Source organism: Astyanax mexicanus, chromosome 3, assembly GCF_023375975.1.
Source record: "Astyanax mexicanus isolate ESR-SI-001 chromosome 3, AstMex3_surface, whole genome shotgun sequence".
NCBI lineage: Eukaryota > Metazoa > Chordata > Actinopteri > Characiformes > Acestrorhamphidae > Astyanax > Astyanax mexicanus.
In genome coordinates, this window is record NC_064410.1 from 50,156,939 (window position 1) to 50,178,322 (window position 21,384).

The 21,384-nt window shown below is 39.0% G+C and overlaps 1 protein-coding gene across 1 annotated transcript; it reads left to right on the forward strand.

Annotated features, from left to right (window-relative positions):
* Positions 1-19,033, forward strand: ubp1 (upstream binding protein 1). The gene is made up of 16 exons (XM_022683282.2): positions 1-1,135; positions 8,055-8,206; positions 8,295-8,371; positions 9,542-9,647; positions 9,740-9,846; positions 9,963-10,115; positions 11,393-11,503; positions 11,597-11,710; positions 12,921-13,027; positions 14,007-14,061; positions 14,940-15,033; positions 15,168-15,258; positions 15,378-15,499; positions 15,698-15,840; positions 16,336-16,387; positions 17,224-19,033. The coding sequence occupies exons 1-16, from the start codon at positions 1,020-1,022 to the stop codon at positions 17,259-17,261; spliced, it is 1,638 nt and encodes a 545-aa protein (XP_022539003.2). The 5' UTR covers positions 1-1,019; the 3' UTR covers positions 17,262-19,033.
* Positions 19,034-21,384: the final 2,351 nt, after the last annotated feature.

A 21,384-nucleotide genomic window follows, 5' to 3' on the forward strand; every position in this document is an offset into this window, starting at 1 on the left:
TGGGAAGACGATGACGACAGCGACGTCTGACGATTCTTATTGGTCGAGCCACGATCCGTTGCCATGCAGGACGCGGTGTGGTTGGTTACCGACTCCGGGAGATCGGGTCTGCTGTAGTTCGGTCAGTTGGTCCGCGGCGGGGTGTTCGGCGAGGGGAAGCCATGATGTCTCCTTGTTGTTGTTGTTGTTGTGCGCTGTGTGGATCCTTCAGACATGAAGCCTGAGGTCTCCGCCGGTCTGGGGTTTATCAGCATGAAACTGGGGGAGCGGTTCCGGACGGGAGCGGACAGAAGAAGGGCTGTTAGTGAGATCTGAGAGTCGGAGCCGTCGGTCGGGCGGACATTGCGTGTGTGGCTGAGTGTGCACAGATGCACTGACTGGATTGTCAGCAGCGTCCTCCCACTGTGTTTAGCTTGTTAGCTAGTTTGTACAGCTAACGTTAGCTGTACATAAAGCTAGTTACCTGACCTGCTACAGATGTAGCTAATTAGCTAGCTGGCTGTTTTGTTAGTTAACTAGCTAAGAAGGGAAGCTAGTTAGCTAGCTAGCTACCCTATGGCTGATCGCGTAGCAAGCTAAGTTAGCCAGCTAGCTTAGATCTTAACTAAAAAACTAGTTAGCAACTTAAGCTAAAGAGGAGCCTGTTTGTTTATTCGTCGTGAAAAATTGTGCGCTGGTCGTGTCATCCTTGTTTGAAACTGACTAGCTGTTAGTTAGCTAGATAGCCTAACTAGCTAACTAACTGAGCATCTCTCCAGACAGCTAAGCTAAACTAAGCTAGCTAGCTGCATGGAGAAGCTCACAGCAGCCACAGCCACACAGTCACCCATTCCCCCAATGACTCTCAGCGGCTAGTTTAGCTAAGCTACCGCCAGTGGCCAACCAGCTGACGAATTCGCCCCGCCTGCCTGCTCGCCTGTCCGCCTGCCTGTGCGCAGTTAGCTCCCTGTTTAGTGGACAGAGAGTGGGAGAAACTGGCGGCCCTCCGTCTGGAGCCCGATGAGAAGGATATAGGCGCCATGGCGTGGGTGCTGAAGATGGACGATGCTACGATCGAGTCTGGACTCGTCCACGACTTCGATGCCAGCTTGTCTGGTATCGGCCAGGAGCTCGGGGCTGGAGCCTACAGCATGAGGTTGGCTGCCTGTAGCTTATTACCTTTCCGAAAGTCTTGTAGATTAGAGCAGGCAAGCTAACAGCTAGCTAGCCTTGAGGTCCAGCTCGTTATGGTGTTGTGTCAAATTCTGCTGCTTTGTCAAAACGCGCTACCATAGTGTACGGTGGAAGGTACAGCTGCATAAATCGCTAGAACAGCATTTTAGGCTTAAAACATCAGATCAAAGACATTATCCAACCACTAAATATGCACTGTAAAATCTTTTAAATCTTAAAAAGTTAATTATTAAATCTAGTTTAACTCTCTAGATGTATATGTGCAAGAATATGTAAATAATTATATTTGTGTAATTATATTCGTAGTATATTCTTTTTGTAACATTACTAAAACTGTTCTTTTTTATTGCAGGTAAGCCACTCCTGCTATTTCTTATTTATGCACTGTTGTCAGAATGTTTTCCATGTTCTACCTTTTTTTTGTTGTTGTTTTAATATCAGGAAAGTTATTTGGATGGTCTAACACTCATTCTATCATGGTATAAATAGCTAACGTTAGGTAATAAATAAAGTAATTGATGTACAAATAAATTAACTTACCTCATTACACTTCTTTTACACGTAAGTCACAAATAATAGTAAACTAACGTAAATCATTTACAAAGATATTATAATACATTATTAGCACGAACGAGGGGTCCAGCGCCTGCGCAGAGCCGCTCAGTAGCACACATCGATGGGTATCACAAATCGACACGGCAGCGGCCAGAAATCGTGACTAAAGGAGTGCTAGCGAGCCACTTTACTAATAGCTAGGTTAGCTTAGAAACTGGAGAAGCAATGCCTTAGCGTCAAAATGTAGCTGTTATAAAAGCATTAACCACTTTATCCAGCGGGTTAGTTGCTCAGTGTTTGGACAAAACAATGCACAGTTACTGGGTAACACACAGTCTGAGACAGTTACTGAGTAGTGTTTTGATGGTAACCTAGTAAACACTAGGCTGTTAGGCAGGCTATTAAGCTTTAGCTAGCTAGGATATGGTTGTTTAATACAAAATAGTGTGTATATGTGTGTGGAGTTTGGAGACATTAAGCTCCATCAAGCTAAATAACGTTAGCTAGGTGTGCTGTCTAGCTACTTCCTGGAACAGCCTGTTCTTGTATAGATACACTTGTTAGCTAGCTATATGTCCAAATGTTTGTGGACACTCCTTCTTATAAAGGGATTCAGCTGGTTAGTTAGCTGTTTCCGGTGTGCAAATTTACCTAGACACACAGATAACAGATGTCTAGTTAGTCCCTGTATGGTAGAGGAATTGCACAAACAAAATAACTCTCTGAAGGTGTTAAACATGCACATATTGGCACCATGTCTAATACCAGGTGTGGGATAACAAATTAACTACAAAGCTATAAAGCCCCCCAGCCTTGAGCTAAGCATCAGTGGAACTGTGTTCTCTGGAATGGTGGTGCTCCACCCAATACTTTGGGATGAGTTGAAGAGGTGGGGTGTTGATCTTCCAGCATCCTGACTTTATTCGCTAATTAACTCTCTTGTGTTGACAAATTCATTCAAATCCTCAGAGCAGTGCACCAAAACCTTCTCAGAGCCGTAAATAGAGCTAATTAAAACAAAAGCAGACATTCCAACACTTTTGTCCATATAGTGTGTGTGTGACTCTAAAGTCCTGTCCGGACAGAATTAGTTTCTCAGGGGGGGGCGTCTGTAAAGAATATTTCACACTTCAACTCAGTGATAAAACTCTTGCATCCAGACTGCAATTGAAAAAAACATAGTGAGTGTTTTGGCTTTCTCGGTCACATGACATCACGTTCAGTAGCTCCTCCATTTCCACTCTCTGTTGTGATTACATGGATCTCTAATTACGGTCTACAGCAGTGGACAAATAGCTATGTTATTAAATGCTAGGTGACAAACCTCAGAGATGTGAGTCTGGATGGGACTAAAATTACCAGAGGATCATGGAGTTCAGTGAAAAACAGTAGGTAATTCAGCCTGTAATTTTCTCAGAGGACGTCTGAGAAAAACACATACATGTTCGTTCCGGACGATAATAAAATCACAGAGGACCCCCATGAAAGAGAAAATTACCCCAGGACCCCCTGAGAAACTAATCACGTCCAGATAGGGCTTAAGTTAGACTTGTGCTGTGCAAAGTCTCTCAGGTACACCCATAGTAAACACCTTTCATTTGCATTTGAAGCTATACTTTATATGCATGTGTTCACCATTATTATTGCACCCACTCCTGCGTCATAAACATGTTCTTTCCATATTAAGAAAAAAATATTTTGTATACACCTCTTGTTTTTTTTTGTTTTGTTTTTTAACTTCGTTCTTTCACTAAATTGTGTCAATACATAGGTAAACCTAAATCTGTATGTAAGTACAGTTACAGATAGAAAGTTGTAAACTCCTAACATGTTTCTCCATAAATGTGTATATGTACTGTATCGTAAAGAGATCTTCATCTACATCCTTAGAATAGATAAATAGAGCCCCCACAAACAAATGATGCACTTTATTGGCTAACCACTTACATGGTGGACTTCTATATAATTAAGACTTTGTTTAGCTGATAGGTAAAAAATATCAGTGCTATGAATCACACTGCAGTTGTTGAACAGACTAAAGAACTTTGCTACAGCCTGTCATTACCACCTACATGGGCTGTGACTACTCGTACGTGATATTGATTGGTTTTAGAATGTTGTCTGTTCGGCAGGATGCCTTTCCAGGTGTTGGGCTGAATTACGCTTCCCAGGCAGAATTTGACTCCCCTCTCTGTGGATGTGTGTCAACCAGCAGAATTAGTGTAACAGATTACCCTAGGATTACTTTTTCTATTTATTTATTTAAATAATCTGTTTAATATACAGTTACTGTAGATAAGGGGTCACAAGACATTTGCAGATTTTGGAACAACACCATTAGTCAAATTGGTGATTTAAGCCTTCATTAGCTTCCTTTAATTGGTTTAAAATCACCTTAATAGAATGGACTAGATTTTGGTTCTTTGGTCCACACTCCCGGCACACACTTTTTTTTTTGTTTGTTTGGTTTTTTTTTGTTTGGTTTTTTAGATCAAACAAGGTAGGTTTGAAAGCACATCTGCATTATTTTCATATCTCATTTGCATTATGTGCAGTCAGTCCAGTTCTTAGCTTTCTACATCTCTGCTGATTGACGTGTGGACTTTGGTGCTGACGATCAATCCGCTGGAGTAGTGTAGAGAGTGTAGTTGAGGGTGTATTCTTGTCAGCAGTGTCATTATCAGACATGATAAAGTTAACCTTGCTGCAGCTAATCAGAAGTGCTGGAGGGCACATTGAGAAACAGAGCTTCAAAGTGCACAGTGCGCTGTTTCAGCAGTGGATTTACTCTATGTTGCAGCCCAAACAGTATTACTAGGGCTGTGTTGCAAGGGGTCACTGGGCACCATGCACTCCCTCTACATTTCCAGACTGGCATAAACGCACAGTAGCCACACATGTTCACTCAGGTTTCCCTGGAATGACTGCCAGGGTGGTCTGGCAGGGTTTTTGGGGTCATGGTGGAAAAGTCTGGATTAGCACTTCTCTCTACTGAAACACTCTCTCTGTTGCATCTCATACTGCATGTGTGTCTGTTTGGGTGTGAAGTGAGTTGAGTTGAGTGGGCTGGGGTGGGGTGAGGTGGGGTTGTGTCGAGTCAGTGGTTGAGTTCTTGGAGTGTGTCTAGTCTATGGCCGTCACTCATTAGGAGTTAAGTAACAGTCTAAAAGGAGACATTCTCATGTTCTCATTCTCTGTTATCACGTTTCATGTTACCCACCCTTTAACACCACAGCCCAGCCATCAGTGTTCTCCTACACCCAACTCTCAGTGTGGCGCACTGCGTTAGCATTAGCTTGGGTGTCACCCTTAAGGTTGACATTAAAAGAAGGAATGAGAACCTGTTCTTGGCAGGATTGTTGAAATTAGCATTGGTGTGCTGGTGCCAGGCTTGGGTTAGAATTTGACTTGTGGCTATCAGTTGGTGTACACAAAGCATTTAACAGAATATTTACACTATATGAAAAGAAGTATTGGGGCACCTGCTTATTCATATAATCTTGTGAAATCAATCTTGTTTTAAAAATTATCCTTTTTTTGTTGCAGTAACTGTCACTACTGTCTATTTAAGGCTAGATATTTAGCTAGAGCATAGCTGTAAGGATTTTATTGCATTCTGCAACAGGAATCTTTGTAAGGACAGGATGTCACCACCTCACCTCATCACCAACTCATTCCAAAATTACTGGATGAAGCATCTTTATTCCAGAAAACACAGTCCCACTTCTTCCAAGCACACTATACAAACATTTAACATTATTATGCATGGTGCCAATAATGATTTATGTTTATCAGCCCCAGATAGTCCTATTCTATTGGCAGTAATCCTCTGCAGGGTCTGGACAAGCTGAGCGGGTTTGCACATCTGTGTCAGCAATGGGTGCAACTTAAAGTTAATTATAATGAAAACAATTATAATTGTTTTAATTATAATAAAAAGGATATATATATCCTTTTTAGTAAGAGGAATGCTGTGGACTATAGTACCGGATTGTCTTGTGATATATTGAGTATCACAGAATCACAGTATCGTGAAATCATTGTTATGGTGAGCAGTGTATCATGATATCGTATGATGAGATGCCCCGTAATTCCTACCCGTAGTGAATACAGAGTCAGTAGACGAAGAGTGTCTGACCGAGTGATGAAGTGAGATCGACTATCTGACCTGCAATCTGGCTGATCTGTGGAAGAAGCAGCTGTGGAACAGAATGTTACAGTAGTGGCCACTCAGGTTTCAGAGAGCGCAGGCAGCTTCCTGGGCAGCTCATCACTGCTGTGCATGGCTCAGATCCATCACCAGATCCACCAGCATGCTGACTCTGTTTCTTTCAGCCTGGGACTGCACACAAGTACAGTGTACTGTTCTTGGTTAAACATTGCAGGTGCCAGTCAAATATAAACATGTACCCAGTCGACTTGGAGAGCTCAATGCGACTAATGTGATTAGCCAATTTTAAACTTTCATAGATTCTAGAAATGTAATTTTAATAATACTGAGAGTGTTTTGAGTCGACACTTGCGATGTGTTTAACAAAAGGCAATTTTTGTAAATTTAGTGAAGTTTTGGACTTCAATCTCAGAATGTAAACACAAAAATCTGTGTTTTTGATGTGGAATTTGGCATGTTTTGGCATTTTGTATGACAATTTTTTGTATACACAAGTGTCTAAACTAGACCATAGAGAAGTAGAAGAACATTGTCTGTTCTGGTTAGAGTGTTATATAATGCACATTAGGGGTGGGCGATATGGCTCTAAAATAATAATAATAATAATAATTAATATAAATAATTTCAGGGTATTTTTGCGATAACGATATACTTGGCGATATAGGAAAACTATAATTAATTAATTTCAGGAATATAGTATAAGAGTATAAAAGAATAATCATAATAAATAAAAAATAAATCATATAGCATACAATAATATAATGCAGCAAAAAATATTGCAAAATATTTAGTGCATGCATATAAACTGCAAACTAAAACAATTATACAATAAATACACCCAAAGCTTCACAGTAAATAATAGACTACTTTTAAGACAGAACAGCCCTATTATCACCATATGGATTTTTAATATCATGATATTTCTGTGTCACGATATATTGTATACGATATAATATTGCCCACCTCTAATGCACATACAGCCTTTATCTGTGGATTTGCAGCAGCCTGAGCAGTGGTATAAACAAAGATGATTATTATATTCATGGCTGCATGTTTAGGTGTATAAATTTATATATTAAGAAAATTGTTCACGATTACAGACACTGATGTTGGAAGAAAGGGTCTGGGTTTTGGATTGTGCATTAGGACACAGTCATGCTAGAAGAAGAAAAGTGCCTTCCTCAAACTGCTTCCACACCAGGATAATATGAACAATGAAGATATTCCTTCACTGGAACTAAGCAGTTTAGGCCACCCCCTAAAAAACAACCTTATAGCATTATCCCTCCTCCACCAAACTTGCCTGGCACAGTGTGGTCAGGCAGGTAAAGTTCTGCTGACATTTGCCAATCCCAGACTCGTCCAGCAGACTGCATGCTAGAGAAGTGTGATTCATCACTCCCCTGCTCCCGAGTCTTATGGCGGTGTGCTTTACACCACTCTAAGCCTTGGCAAGGTGCATGGTGATGTAAGGCTTGCATGCAGTTGCTTGGTTAGGGAAACCCATGCCATGAAGTTCCCAGCCCACAGTTTTAGTGTTTGTGTTAATTCCATAGGAGATTTTTATTCTCATAGGAGAACTCTGCAGTTAACTTTTTAAAACGATGCTTCTCAGCACTCAGACAGCCCACTTTGTGGCTGTTGTTGCTTTGGTTCCTAAATGCATCAACCTTTCAACAATACCCCTCAAAGCTGACTTGCAGTTGCAGTGGTTCCACCCTGGAGTTCAGTAAGCTCCTTAGAACCAACCATTCATTCACTAATGTTTATAAAGACAGACTGCATGGCCTGGGGTAATGAGACTAACAAAAACACCTAAATTCAATGATTTGGTCAATTCAGTAATTAAGCAGTGTCCCAATACTATTGTTCATGTACTAAAGGTAGATAGCAGAGACACTTTTCTCTTTTTTATGCATATAGTCTGATGGGAATTCAGTGTTGTTTGTACCCTTGTGGTTTAGTAGGTTGGCAGGGAGGGTGGATGTGGGTGTAGGTGTTACATGTCCAAAAGAATGAGGGGGTTCCCCAGTGCTGGTCTCTGTGACGACTGTTTCCATAGTGACTATAGCAGAGAAGTACTGTGTTTGGCTTGTACATGTAAGTTCTGTGCTCACAGAGTATCTCACTTTCTCTCTCTCTCCTCTCTACTCAGTGATGTCTTGGCTCTTCCCATCTTCAAGCAGGAGGATGGAAGCGTTTCTGACGAGTCTGACAGTAAAAATCCTCCGTTTCAGTACGTGCTGTGTGCTGCCACCTCACCAGCCGTTAAACTGCACGAGGAGACACTCACCTACCTAAACCAAGGTAATCAGTCCTACCCTGCAGCCTGTACCTGCAGTTTTTGAGATGAGGTCATCTGTAATGAACACAAACACCTTTTGTCATCCCCCAGGCCAGTCTTATGAGATTCGTCTCCTGGATAACAGGAAGATAGGGGAAATGCCGGAACTCAACAGCACCAATGTGAAGGTAGGAGTCTGTGTATGAATGAAAGTTAAGATATCAGAGAAAAAAGACAGCTTGCAGTTTTCATTCTGCTGATTCATCTAGTTCAAATGTGTTTTCACAACATTTCCATATAACACTGGCAAAACACAGTGGAACATGCAATGTTTTAATTGACTAAAATTAAGCTCTGATCACCTTGCCATGAGCTTGCAAAGGGGAGTGGTCCCAAATCAGTATTAAAATCAGTTCCAGTGAATACAAGAATTTAGGGTTTATTTCGAGCTAAAGATGCATAACAATTACAGCCTAAAACTGCAGTTACACATGTGCTAAAAGAACTCGCTCAGGGAAGATCATTATATACAGCCATAGCTTACAAGACAAGACAATCAAATACATCATAAGCCCTATCCGGATGAGATTAGGTTCTCAGGGGGTCCTGGGGTCATTTTCTCTTTTTAGGTGGGTACTGTGATTTTTTATTTTTTTTTCCTGTCCGGAACGACCATGTCAGTGTTTTTCTCCTTCAGAAAATGAATTACCTACTGATTTTCGCTAAACTGTGTGGTCTTTCTGTGATTTTATTACCGTCCGGATGCAAATCTCTGAGTTTCGTCACCTTGTGTTTAATAAAATAGCTATTTGCCCACTGCCACGCACTGTTATTACACTTCCACGTTAACACAACAGAGAATGGAAATGGAGGAGCTACCGAACGCAATGTCATGTGACCAAGAAAGCCAAAAAAACTCATTGGTCCTCCTTTTTTTCCAATTGCAGTCTGGATGCAAGAGTTAACACTATCACTGAGTAGAAGTGTGAATTTGTTTTCACAGACGTCCCCCTGAGAAACTAATCCCTTTTGGATAGGGCTATACTTGCGCTGGGCATAGATGGAATTTGTCCTTCACCCTTAACCCATTCGTGCATTGAACACAAACATACAAACACACACACAGTGATTTTGTGAGAACATTTGCTTGGAGCGGTGGGCAGGATGGCGGCCTCCAAAACCTGTGTATCAAACCCACCTGTATTATGATAATAATAAAAGCATAATAGTTCAACGATTCTCTTTTTTTCATGCCAATATATTGACCAATAAATTGATAATATAACTACTGTGAAAGACCTAGCTTTCACTTTCAGTATCTAAAATTATTCTCATGTTCTTGTTTGTGCTGTGTGTAGAGTATAGTGCGAGTAGTATTTCACGACCGAAGACTGCAGTATATGGAGCATCAGCAGCTGGAGGGCTGGAAGTGGAATCGGCCTGGTGACCGTCTTCTTGACATTGGTAAGACTTTCCTGAGTCTGTGTTTTGTTGCTGCTGAGATTACTGACCTGATTTCTGTAAAAGACACTGACTGTGTTCTACATGTGTTGTAGATATCCCCATGTCTGTGGGTATTACTGAACCCCACACCCACTCCTCCCAGCTAAACGCTGCTGAGTTCCTGTGGGACGTCTCCAAGCGTGCGTCCGTGTTTGTTCAGGTAAAAGAGATGCCCTAATACACCTACACATCACTACACATCATAACTCTTATTGTACAGCTTTTGAAACTGCTGTGGGTCACAGTGTAATCATGCTCCTGTGTCTGCTGTATTAGGTGCACTGCATCAGCACAGAGTTCACCCCCCGAAAACATGGCGGCGAGAAGGGTGTTCCGTTCCGCATCCAGATAGACACCTTCAAACAGAACGAGAACGGAGAGTACACAGAACACCTGCACTCTGCCAGCTGCCAGATCAAAGTGTTCAAGGTACCACACACAACACACACAGCGTGCTTCTCAGCGACTTCTTTACCCCAACACTACAGTGTTTTCTTTATCTACTGTGTAAGGGCGTTTTTACACTTTACACTTTACACTGTTACTTTTGGTTTCACATTGCAGTTTAATGAGCACACTAAAGAACTTTGCATGCTATACTAACAGTAAATCCCATTGTCTTCACCTGTGTGGGCGGCATCTCACTTTACTTGATACTGATTTGTTTGTAGAGGAACATGGGTCTGACAATGTCATGCTGTCAATCAGGTGTGTTATGCTTCCCAGAAAAAATATACAGCTATGGGAAAAAAATAAGAGACCATTTAAAAATTATGAGTTTCTTTGATTTTACAAAATTGAAAACCTCTGAAATGTAATTAAGAGGAAGATGGATGATCACAAGCCATCAAACCAAGCTGAACTGCTTGAATTTTTGCACCAGGAGTGGCACAAAGTTATCAAAAAGCAGTGTGTTAGACTGGTGGAGGAGAACATGCCAAGATGCATGAAAACTGTGATTATAAACCAGGGTTATTCCACCAAATATTGATTTATGAACTCTTAAAACTTTATGAATATGAACTTGTTTTCTTCGCATTATTTGAGGTCTGAAAGCTCTGCATCTTTTTTGTTATTTCAGCCATTTCTCATTTTCTGCAAATGAATGCACTAAATTACAATATGTTTATTTGAAATTTGGGAGAAATGTTGTCTGTAGTTTATAGAATAAAACAACAATGTTCATTTAACTCAATCATATACCTATAAATAGCAACACCAGAGAAACTGAAATGGTCTCTTAATTTTTTCCAAAGCTGTATGTTATATCAGTTTGGTTTCACTACCTCGTAATATTATTGCAGTGCTACAAGCTGCATCAACTTCAAGCACAGAATTTAAAACTTCTTCCAAATCATCAAATGGACGAGCTTGTGCTACAACATTTATATAATTGTCAACAGATAGAATCATCCCAATTGCTGCTCTTATCATTTTCTGGTCCTTTTTATTCTTCTGTTGTTTAGTGTGTGACAGTAGCTTGCCCTGATTTTCTGTAATTGATCTAAAAGTCTAAACCAAACAAAAGAAAAAACAAACAATGGTTGAGTAAATCCTGACAGAGAACACCTACAGTAATTTGTTCATAGGCCATGGCACATTTCATACCTGTTAAGTCTAAAACTCTGGACCAAATGGTGTGAGGTGTGTAAGCAGCTGTGCAAGAATTAGTTGATTTTGAGTTTTTATCTCCTTTCTGTTTGCAGCCAAAAGGAGCCGACCGGAAACAGAAGACTGACAGAGAAAAGATGGAGAAAAGGAGTGCACAAGAGAAGGAGAAATACCAGCCCTCATATGATACTACTATTCTATCAGAGGCAAGAACAGGTTTCTGTGTGTTAAACTGATTTTCTGTGAGTGTGTTTGAGTGTGTGCTATAGCTGATCTGTGTTCTGCATGTGTGTATATAGACTCGTCTGGAGCCGGTGATAGAGGAGGCTGTGGAGCAAGAGCTGAAGAAATCCAGTAAGCGCACACTGCCTGCAGATTGTGGAGATTCCACAGCCAAGAGCAAAAGAGGCAGTGTAAGTACACACACACACATTACATTCAAAATCATACACTTTCCTACAAACCTCAAAAGAGGTTGCAATGTTAAACATTGCATTTATACTTTATTTTTACATTTATACCAGAAAGTTAAGAAGATTCTAAAGCTGATTTTTATTCCTATTTCTTATAAATTAATACAGTAGTTCTCAAACATTTTGGGCCATGTACCACCAATGACCAAACTAAAACCTCCAAGTACCACCTACAAGCCATTTTACAGAAACACATTTAGTTACAACACACACAGTTATTCAGACACAGGAAGCTAGACATGTAAATCCACACATATACATTCCATCATATCTTTAGCCAATTGTTCTTCACCTGTTATGTGGAGCTTGCTTGCTTTTGTAGTCTGTAAGTTAGTATAATTAAGTTATTTAATTGGTTATTGTTTTAATTAATTCAGTATTCCTACTGATGCAGATGCAGAAACTGTAGTGAACTGTTGGTGACAGGCTGATTGATGTACGTTATCATATCTTTTGGCGTTCCACAAGGTTTTACTGTAGGACCAATGATAATATAACTGTTAATAATTATAAAAATGTATTTCTGAGAGTGAAGGATTGAAGTTTAGCTTACACACAGGTTCTAATGGGTAAACACTAACAAATGTAATGTTAGGAAAACTACTGGTGGAAACTTTAGATGACCTCAGAAAAAAACAACAGTTGCTTGCATTGAAATATTAAGAACCGAAATATATAGTGTACTACCTTGCCCGTACTACCACCGCACCACTGAATTAATAGATTATCAGTGTAGTATAGAAGATAGATGATTTGATCCCTGGTGAAGCGACAGCTATGCATGGCTTGGAGGCTCAAAAAAAAAAAAAACATTTGTCTCACTGTCTCTGGGTGGGAAGGATGGTCCATCATCCCTCATTACTTAGTGTAATGTTAGTAAGAGCAAACATCTGTTAGCTAATGTAGGAGTATTGACGGTTAACATTTTCCTCCATTTTAGTTCATAAAGGTGTGGTAATTGAATTTGTTCTAGGTATCTAGGATCTATATTAAGATTATTAAGATTGTGTTCATATTTCAAAAACAGAATGACTCATCACTATTCACTATAATAATCTGGATGCTTTAATCTGTGCCTGAGCCCATTAACTGTCTCTCACAATACAAAGTTAATCTTTCTTTACTCTTTTTTTTCTTTTTTTCTTTTCAGTGTTCTCCTTGGCCTGATAATGCGTATGTGAACCCAAACACAGCAGCTCCTGCAACCTTTACCTCCAACACACACTCGTACACAAGTGGCAATGCTGTGCCTGAAAGGTAATGCTTTTTAAAGTCTTTTAACTATAATTGAGCACATTTGTTTAACTCTTACTCTTATAAAAATGTACATACATACATACATACATATGTTTTTAATTATGATATACTCTCACCAAGCATTTTATTTAGAACACGTTTACACCTACACATTCATGCAATTACCTAATCTTCTTTGCTGGTTTAAATATTTCTTGAATTGCTGATTACTTCGGGATTTTCAGCACAGAAGTCTCTATAGTTTACTCAGAGATTAGAACAATCTGGTTGGAACAAACAGAAAGGCCACAGTAACACATCAGAACACACATCCAACCTTAAGATGGATGTGCTCCAGTAGCAGAAGACCTCACCAGGGTCCTCTTCTGTCAGCCAGGAACACAATTGGGTACCAATTGACCCAGCCTGCCTTTTGTCAACAGTCCAAACTGGCAGAAGTGTTTTTCTTCACACACCTTGGACCGGTTTATACCAGTCAGTAATAACTTGAATACCACAGCCTGTATGAGCTTTACCTATGTTCTAACAGTTACTTCCAGCATAATAGTACAAGATCAAAATGCAAAAGCCGTCTCAAACACCCAACAATGAGTTCATTTTTTTAAATTGATCTTCCCAATCATCAATCCTAGATCACCAGGATGCGGCAGAACAGGAGTTTCACAGCATTATTGTGCTACTGAAAATGTGCAGGAACTGAATGACAAATCATGACAACATGGAACAGAATCCCAATAGAGAGCTTCTAACATCTTGCAATTCTACGCTTTGTTAGGCTATAAAGAACTGAAGCTGTTTTGAGTGGAATTGAAGTGCTTGAAAGTACAAATATGTATGGGAAGTAAATTCAGTGTTTGCTCCCTACTCAGTGATGCTACTGGGATATAAAGTATACATTTGATACCACTCTAAATGATGAAGGTGCTTCATTTGAAACCAGAGTAGTTATATTTAACACATTTTCCCTTCCCCCCCTCAGTGAATCTTCTTCACCCAACCACCAAGGAGAAGCTGTCTGTCACATCACTATGGAGGTAATTATTAGTGATTATTACAAAAAGTTATAACTACTAAATAAAGCACTGAGCTCTATTTGGACGTGTTTAAATTTACAGAGGCTCCTTGGTCATTTGAATGCAGCTATTGTAAATTTAAAACTCACTCAATGTGGTGGTGATTTTATTACTGTTTGGATGAGATTTATCATCAAATGTTTCATACAGACAAGTCAGTGCTGGGCGCTTTTCATGATTATTTTCATGAATTTCTGAAGTGTTTATCCATCTTACCTTTGGATACTGGCGCCTCCCTTCCAGCACTTTTGACACAAACACCCGGTGGGATAAAGCCTATATTCAGCTAGAAATAGATCTTAACAGTTTTAGAAACTGCAGCGTCATCGCTTTCCGGTGAGGATCCGTGATTATTAGTGAAAAAAAAAAATCTCTCCTTCAAAGTTTCTTCTGTGACTCGTTTAGTGCGTTATTTCTCAATTTTCAGTCACAAACCCACGTTCTGAAGTATAAGCCAGCAACCCATCAGTGTGAGTTTCTCCGCGACTGTGTGTACACGAGGTCAGCCTGTGATGGGAACACATGGGCTTGTAAACAATGTTTTAAATCATTGCTTCACTCAGTGAGTCAACTCAACCCAAAATGTCTGAACACCAAACACGTTTTAAACCATTTCTTTGTCATCTGTAGTTATTAGTAGGGGAGAAAAATCTATTCTATTCGAAAAAATTTTTTTTGTGAAATAATGACCAGTTTTTTTTAGGTCATAATTGCCCAGCACTAAGACAATCCCCAGAAAAATTAATCCTGTATGAATATTTCTTCATAGTTACTTGTTAATGTGTTTATGGTGCATCAGTTCATAACTTTTTTTTTTCTGTTTATTCTCTTTATTTAAGTCTTTAAGCCCATCAGCTTCTATGCAGGACGTTCAGCAGTGGCTTCATAAGAACAGGTTCAACTCCTATAGCCGGATTTTTACACATTTCTCAGGTATTCTTCTAATGGTCTTCCTGTGTAAGATCTAAGATAACAAACCCTCAAATGCTATAAGCTATAGTTCTAAAACAAAAAAACTAAAGCACTTTAGGTATGCGCTGTAATTATTGTTGTTGTTGTTTTTTTAGGTTCTGATCTACTGAAGTTGACTCGTGAAGATTTGGTCCAGATCTGTGGGCCAGCTGATGGGATCCGTCTTTACAATGCACTAAAATCAAGGTAACCAGTGTAAAGGTCTTTGTGCATGCAGGAAATCTGAAACCTAATAAAATGAGGTGTTTATTGATTAGTGTGTTTATGCTTAAGCCTTCAGTTTGAGCATGTTTGTGAATTTGCAGAGCGGTTAGACCTCGGCTGACTGTGTACGTGTGTCAGGAGATGTCCCACGCGGAGAGCCCTCTGCTGGAGCGACGCTGCCACAGCAAGAACAGAGAGCTTGACAGTCCCACAGCCCTACATGGTACATGTTGCTCTGATCTATTAAAGTATTTACAAACATACAGTTAATTTAGAGCTTAGTACCTCTTCATACACTCCTGTCCTGTCATTTCTTTTATTTTTACATTTATTTAAGGATTTTTTTTAGAAGTATTAAATATTTATGTATATCTATCTGTTTTTATTGTAATTAATTGAAAATAATTGGATGTGATTGTAGTTTACCATGCGCTGTACCTCGAGGAGATGACCGCTTCTGAGCTGACCAGAAAAATATCCAACGTGTTGAGCCTGCCACTAACCCACATTAACCAAGTGTACAGGCAGGGCCCCACAGGAATACACATACTGCTCAGTGACCAGGTATTATTGTGCGCACACACATGCATACACACGTATAGTCACAGCTGAAACAAACCTTGTATCTCCTGGTAAAAAAAAAAACATTCTTTATTTTAGTTTTTTTGTCTGAATAATTCATTTATAATTAATCTTGAAAAATCTACTAAGTCTGGAAATTAAATGTAGAGATTTGTTTCCTATATATGTATATTTATAAAAACTTGTACTTCGGGCTTCAAGCACACAGTGACCACATTGTGCATTCTCTCTCTCTCTCTCTCCCCCACTACTGTTATCAGATAATGATTAAATGATGCCTGGCCTGCTTCTGCTTTGCTTATTCATTTGCGTAATATGAGCCTGCTCCTCTTAGTAATACACTGGATGTAGAATGAAATGATTGTAGCATAGCATAGCAAGCTTGTTTTTTTTTTTATCGTATTTACACTTTATGGCCATGGTTATGCACAGCCACAAATGCAGAGTAACAGTGGAGGTGTGTTTCCTGTGTTGCAGATGGTGTCCAATTTCCTTGATGAAAGCTGCTTCGCTGTCAGTACATTAAAAGGTAATGGGTTGATCTTTGTATGAGGGTTCATTGACCTTGCTACATCCACTTTCTAACACACTCTACAGCTTTCTCTGCACATATGCAGGTATTTTTTTTAAACTGAGTTATCCTTTCTTTTGTTTTTGAAAATATTTCCATCCACACACAAGAACACTTGTATGAGCATGCTAACTCTGTAACAGCACAGAAGAATGAGACAGTCCCAAATTACACACTGCTTGATGTATTCCCTGTGAAACCAGCCACAAACTATTTTCAAGCTAACCGATGCCTGTACTGACCAACATCACACTAGGCATGATGGAAGAAAGTGGCATCAACTCCACTCCTGAGAGAGCAAGGCCAATGTGTTCTCACGCACTTTGAGATTCAGTTAGAAATATGCATGTGCAATTTTGCACATTTTATCTCCCCAATTTGGAAGGCCAATTACCACACCCACTCCTTAGTCCTGACTTATCACTAGCAGTTCTCTCAACAATAGGAAGGTGACAACTAATGCTTGCTTCATCTGATACATGAAGTCACTGCCTCTTTTCAAACTGATGTAGCATTTTTAGGTAGCCAGCGCACTGTGACCCGGCTCTGATACATCACCTAACACACGTCTGAGCCAGGATTTCAGACAGGATGGTCAATCCAACTGCTGATGGCAAGAATTATGATCCAGGATTTAAACTGGTGATCCTTGTATCACAGTGATGGTGCTTTAGTCCGCTGAACCACACAGAGCCTCCCAAAAACTTTTGATTTTAATAAATATCTACTTACATGTGGGCGGGGCCTAACTCACTCACTATAACCCCCTCTTCTGCTTCTGTGTTTCCTACCAGATGATACAGGTGACAGATTCCATCTGGTTCTGAAGTAGCTCCAGCAGAAGAATAAGCTGAAGAAGGCGATGCGATGACATCACTGAGGTTCCTCACTGCCGTTTGTTCTTGAGCACTGAAGATGCTCCCTCCATCCTTCTCTTTCTCCATCTCTCTGTCTGTCTCTCTCTATCTCTCTTTGTCTCCATGCCTGACGCAAGAAAGAGAGAGGCTGAGCAGAGGTTGACTGAGACCTCCTAACTGTTAGAATCTGACTTAAGCGTGTAACTTGTTTCATATTGAAAACACTTAAACTGATGGTTGCATGGGGGGGTGGGGTTGTGTGTGAGAGGGAAGATGGAGGGAGGGCTCTGTGTGTGTGTGTCTGATTTTTAAGCTGTAATGGGAGAGAATGGTAGATCAGGAAGGAAGGGAGGGATAGAAACCAGAAGACTACTCTTGATGATGAAGCTTTCTCCCTTCTGCGTGAGCAGGGTACTCATGGACAGTCCTGACTGACGGGGCAGTTTCCAAACTCTGTGGCCAGACGGTCGTCCACACTCGGGACAAAACTTGCCCTCGCTTCGTAGTTTGGTGACAGTACAGTCTTCACTTGAATAGTTTACTATGTCTGTAATAGTGGCTGTGCTGTTTGATTGCCTGCCATAGATGTCTATCAAAAAAAGGACTGCACTTTTTAGTACCTTTTTTTTTTCCTGACGCAGGACACGGTTGTGTTGTGTCGTGCACAGACAAAATGATTCCTGTGTGCGTGTGATCACCTGTCGCTAGTTATCCACTTTTGGAGATCTGCATATTGGGCAGTGTTTCCCTTTTTTTTAATTTTTTTTTTTTGCATAAACGATGATGCTGCTTTGTCTGCGTCTCCTACCAAGACCAATCATCTCTGGTGCCATAAAGAACTGTTTACTAGATTCTGTTACACGGTAGCATCTGAGGACTGGTGGCATTTTTACTTTGTATTTCTTTGGGTTGAATTAATCAGCCAAATGAAATAAGTGGAGTTTAGTCCTCTTGCAGTGACTTGTCAGAAGCTGGCATGATGATATCTGTTCATTCTTTTTTGTTCAGTGTCTAGAGCTGTAATAGAAGGCAGGGAATAATCAAAATAACATGTAAAACAGATAGAACTACAGATGTCTATAACTGTTAAATATATCTATATATTACTTCTGTCACTTCCCCTTGGAATAAAGGTGGAGGATTTGTCCAGAGAGCCCTATAAGTGTTTATATGTCACCTGCTGCAGCTATATGTAGCCTAGCAGCAGCCAATCAGGGCAGGCTCTGTGTGATTTCTTTTTTTTATTATTATTATTATTTGTATTTTATTTTCCTCGTTAGAGACTGATTTGATTGGTTATCTCAGTAGTTCAGCATTGGGCAGCTGTGCTTTGGCATGTACTGTTTGTTTGCCATTAAAGCATGAAGGGCAGGAATGTTGCCCTCAGTAAATATGAATACGAAAAACGACCAAGACTGCACTGACGCAAACATACAAGAGCACCGCTCTGTTGGACGTGCTGATGTACTGATGTACTTACCGATGTAATGCGCTTGATCCTAATGGGGTGTAAGCCGTGTTTACCCACCCTCCACGATTCTCTACAGGGGGAAATGAACAAAGTGAGATGTTGAGATGCCTCGACTGCTCTCGTCCTCTGTGGATGGTGTGGACTGTCCTATGTGTTTCCATGACCGCAGTTATGGTACCTCCATATCACTGTGTCTGAAGGGAGCTTCTCTTGTATTGAGGATGCTGGGATGTACACACTTCATGCCTGTACCAGAAATAAAGTAATTTTAATACATCCTGTTCTTGAGTCCTTTATATGACTTATGTATTAGTTTTCGTTGGAGATAAGTTGGGGTGGTGATTATCCAATTCATTTTTATCATTCATCATTTATGGCAGTGAAAACAATCAAATCATCACATCAATGCTCAGGAGCCCTCTAGACAGAAGAGGTCCCAACAAGTTATTCAGAATAATAATTTTAATGTCTACTGGCAAGTCTTGCTAACAGGCATGTATTTAACCAAGATAAATTGGTCTGATATATACAGATTACTGTATCATTGTGGAGTAACTGGATACCAAATGTAGGAAAAATGTCTATTCGGTTGTGCATTAAGCAGATTTCCTAAAAAAGGAAAAAAAAGTAAATAAAATGTATTAAATGACATAATTGAAGAACACATTCCATATTGTCAATTACATATATATCTGATGATATTACTCTATCATTTTGGAGTAATGGCATACCAAACCTAGGAAAAGGGTCCATTCCATTTAGTTTAAGCCAGATTTGGAGTCATACAAAACCAAGAAATCAAAGAGTTATCAAATAACACCATTAAATCCTTAAATAGCATACCATACTATTAATAGTAACTGCATCAAGTGATAATATTGTATAATTTTGGAGTAATTGGATGCCAATTAAACAATTCAAGATGTTTGAACGACTAAAAAATCTCTCAGATAAAGTTATTACACCAAACGGTTATGAACACACAACCAGAGACAGTTTTACCATAGGTTTAAGAAGATTTGGGGTAAAAAGCTTTTTTTTATAATTGAATATTATTAAAATAGACAAATATATGCAGGTTTTCCAACAAGTTAGTTCAGGCCCCTACACTCATATCCAGATATTTGTAATAAAAACAGTAAAGTCTCCAGTGCTAAACACAAGTTCATTGATTACAGCGGCTTTATTTTACTTTTAGAACTGTGTTGTTTTTGGTTCCTCAGCTGGAATGGAAAAAGTCTGCGTTTTAAAGCCTAGTTTCAGAAGTGTTCACAGGTGTAAACACTCGTGCTGTAAATAAGACATTATCTGTACTAGGTAACACTACGAGACTGGAGACAGAAGAAGTGGCAGTTCATCTAGTTGTAATCAGGTGGTATTAATCAGTGCTGTTAACAGATGATGGATAGATAATAAATCCAAAGTATAGTCTCTGTTATCCTCGCTCAGCTGGAGGCGCTATTTCCTCATTTTGTGTCAGTTTCTCCGGTTTTACTGCTTTAAATTCTCAAAAATATAAAAGCAAGTTCGTTTCTACCGCTTTCACTGCACTGCTGAGAGAAATAATTAATTGCTTTGTTAAATTGAGAAATCATTAACTAAACTGTGGAATCGATTTATTAAACTGAGAGAAATAATTATTATTGCTTCATTAAATTAAGAAACCATTACTAAATTGGGGAAACTTTTTTTGAACTAATTATTTAGTTTATTATTTCGTTTATTAAAATAAGTATTAATTGGTTTATTTTATAAAGAAATCATTTATTAAATTTTGGAATCAATTTATTAAACTGAGGAAAAAAAATATGAATTGCTTTATTAAATAAAGAAATCATTAACAAAAATGGGGAAACGTTTATTAAACTGAGAGAAATAATTATTAATTTCTTTATTAAATTGAAAAATCATTAACTAAATTGTGGAATCAATTTATTAAACTGAGAGAAATAATTATTAAATGGTTTATTAAATAGAGAAACCATTTAATAAAAATATTAATTTGTTTATAAAATAAAGAACTCTTACTAAATTGGGGAGCGGTTTATTGAACTGAGAGAAAGAATTAATAGCTTGTTTATGAAATAGAGAAATCGTATATTAAGTTGAAAGACTGATTTATTGAACTGAAAGAAATATTTATTCTTCTTTGGTTTATTTAATAGAGAACTCTTACTAAATTGGTGGAGCGGTTTTATTGAACTAAGAAAATCATTATTAATAATTTGTTTACTAAATAGAGAAATAATGTAATAAATTGGGGTAAAAATTTATTGAACTAGTAGAAGTAATTATTAAATTGTTTGTCAAATACAGAAATAATGTATTTAATCGGGGCACGAGTTACTGAATTGAAAGAAATAACTATTAATTGATTTATTAAGTAGAGAAATCATTTATAAAATTGTGGGATCGACGTACTTAATTAAGAAAAATATTTTTAATTGGTTTATTAAATAGAGAAATCGTTTAGTAAAGTGGGGGAACGGTTTCTGTCCATAAATATAATTTTAAACATGGATAATTTAGACATTTTCTACTATTTTGCCTCCTTTCCTAAACCCGCGGAGTTCCCCTTTAATCCGGGTCCCGAGAACGCTTCGTGAACGCTCGGCTGTCTCCGGAGA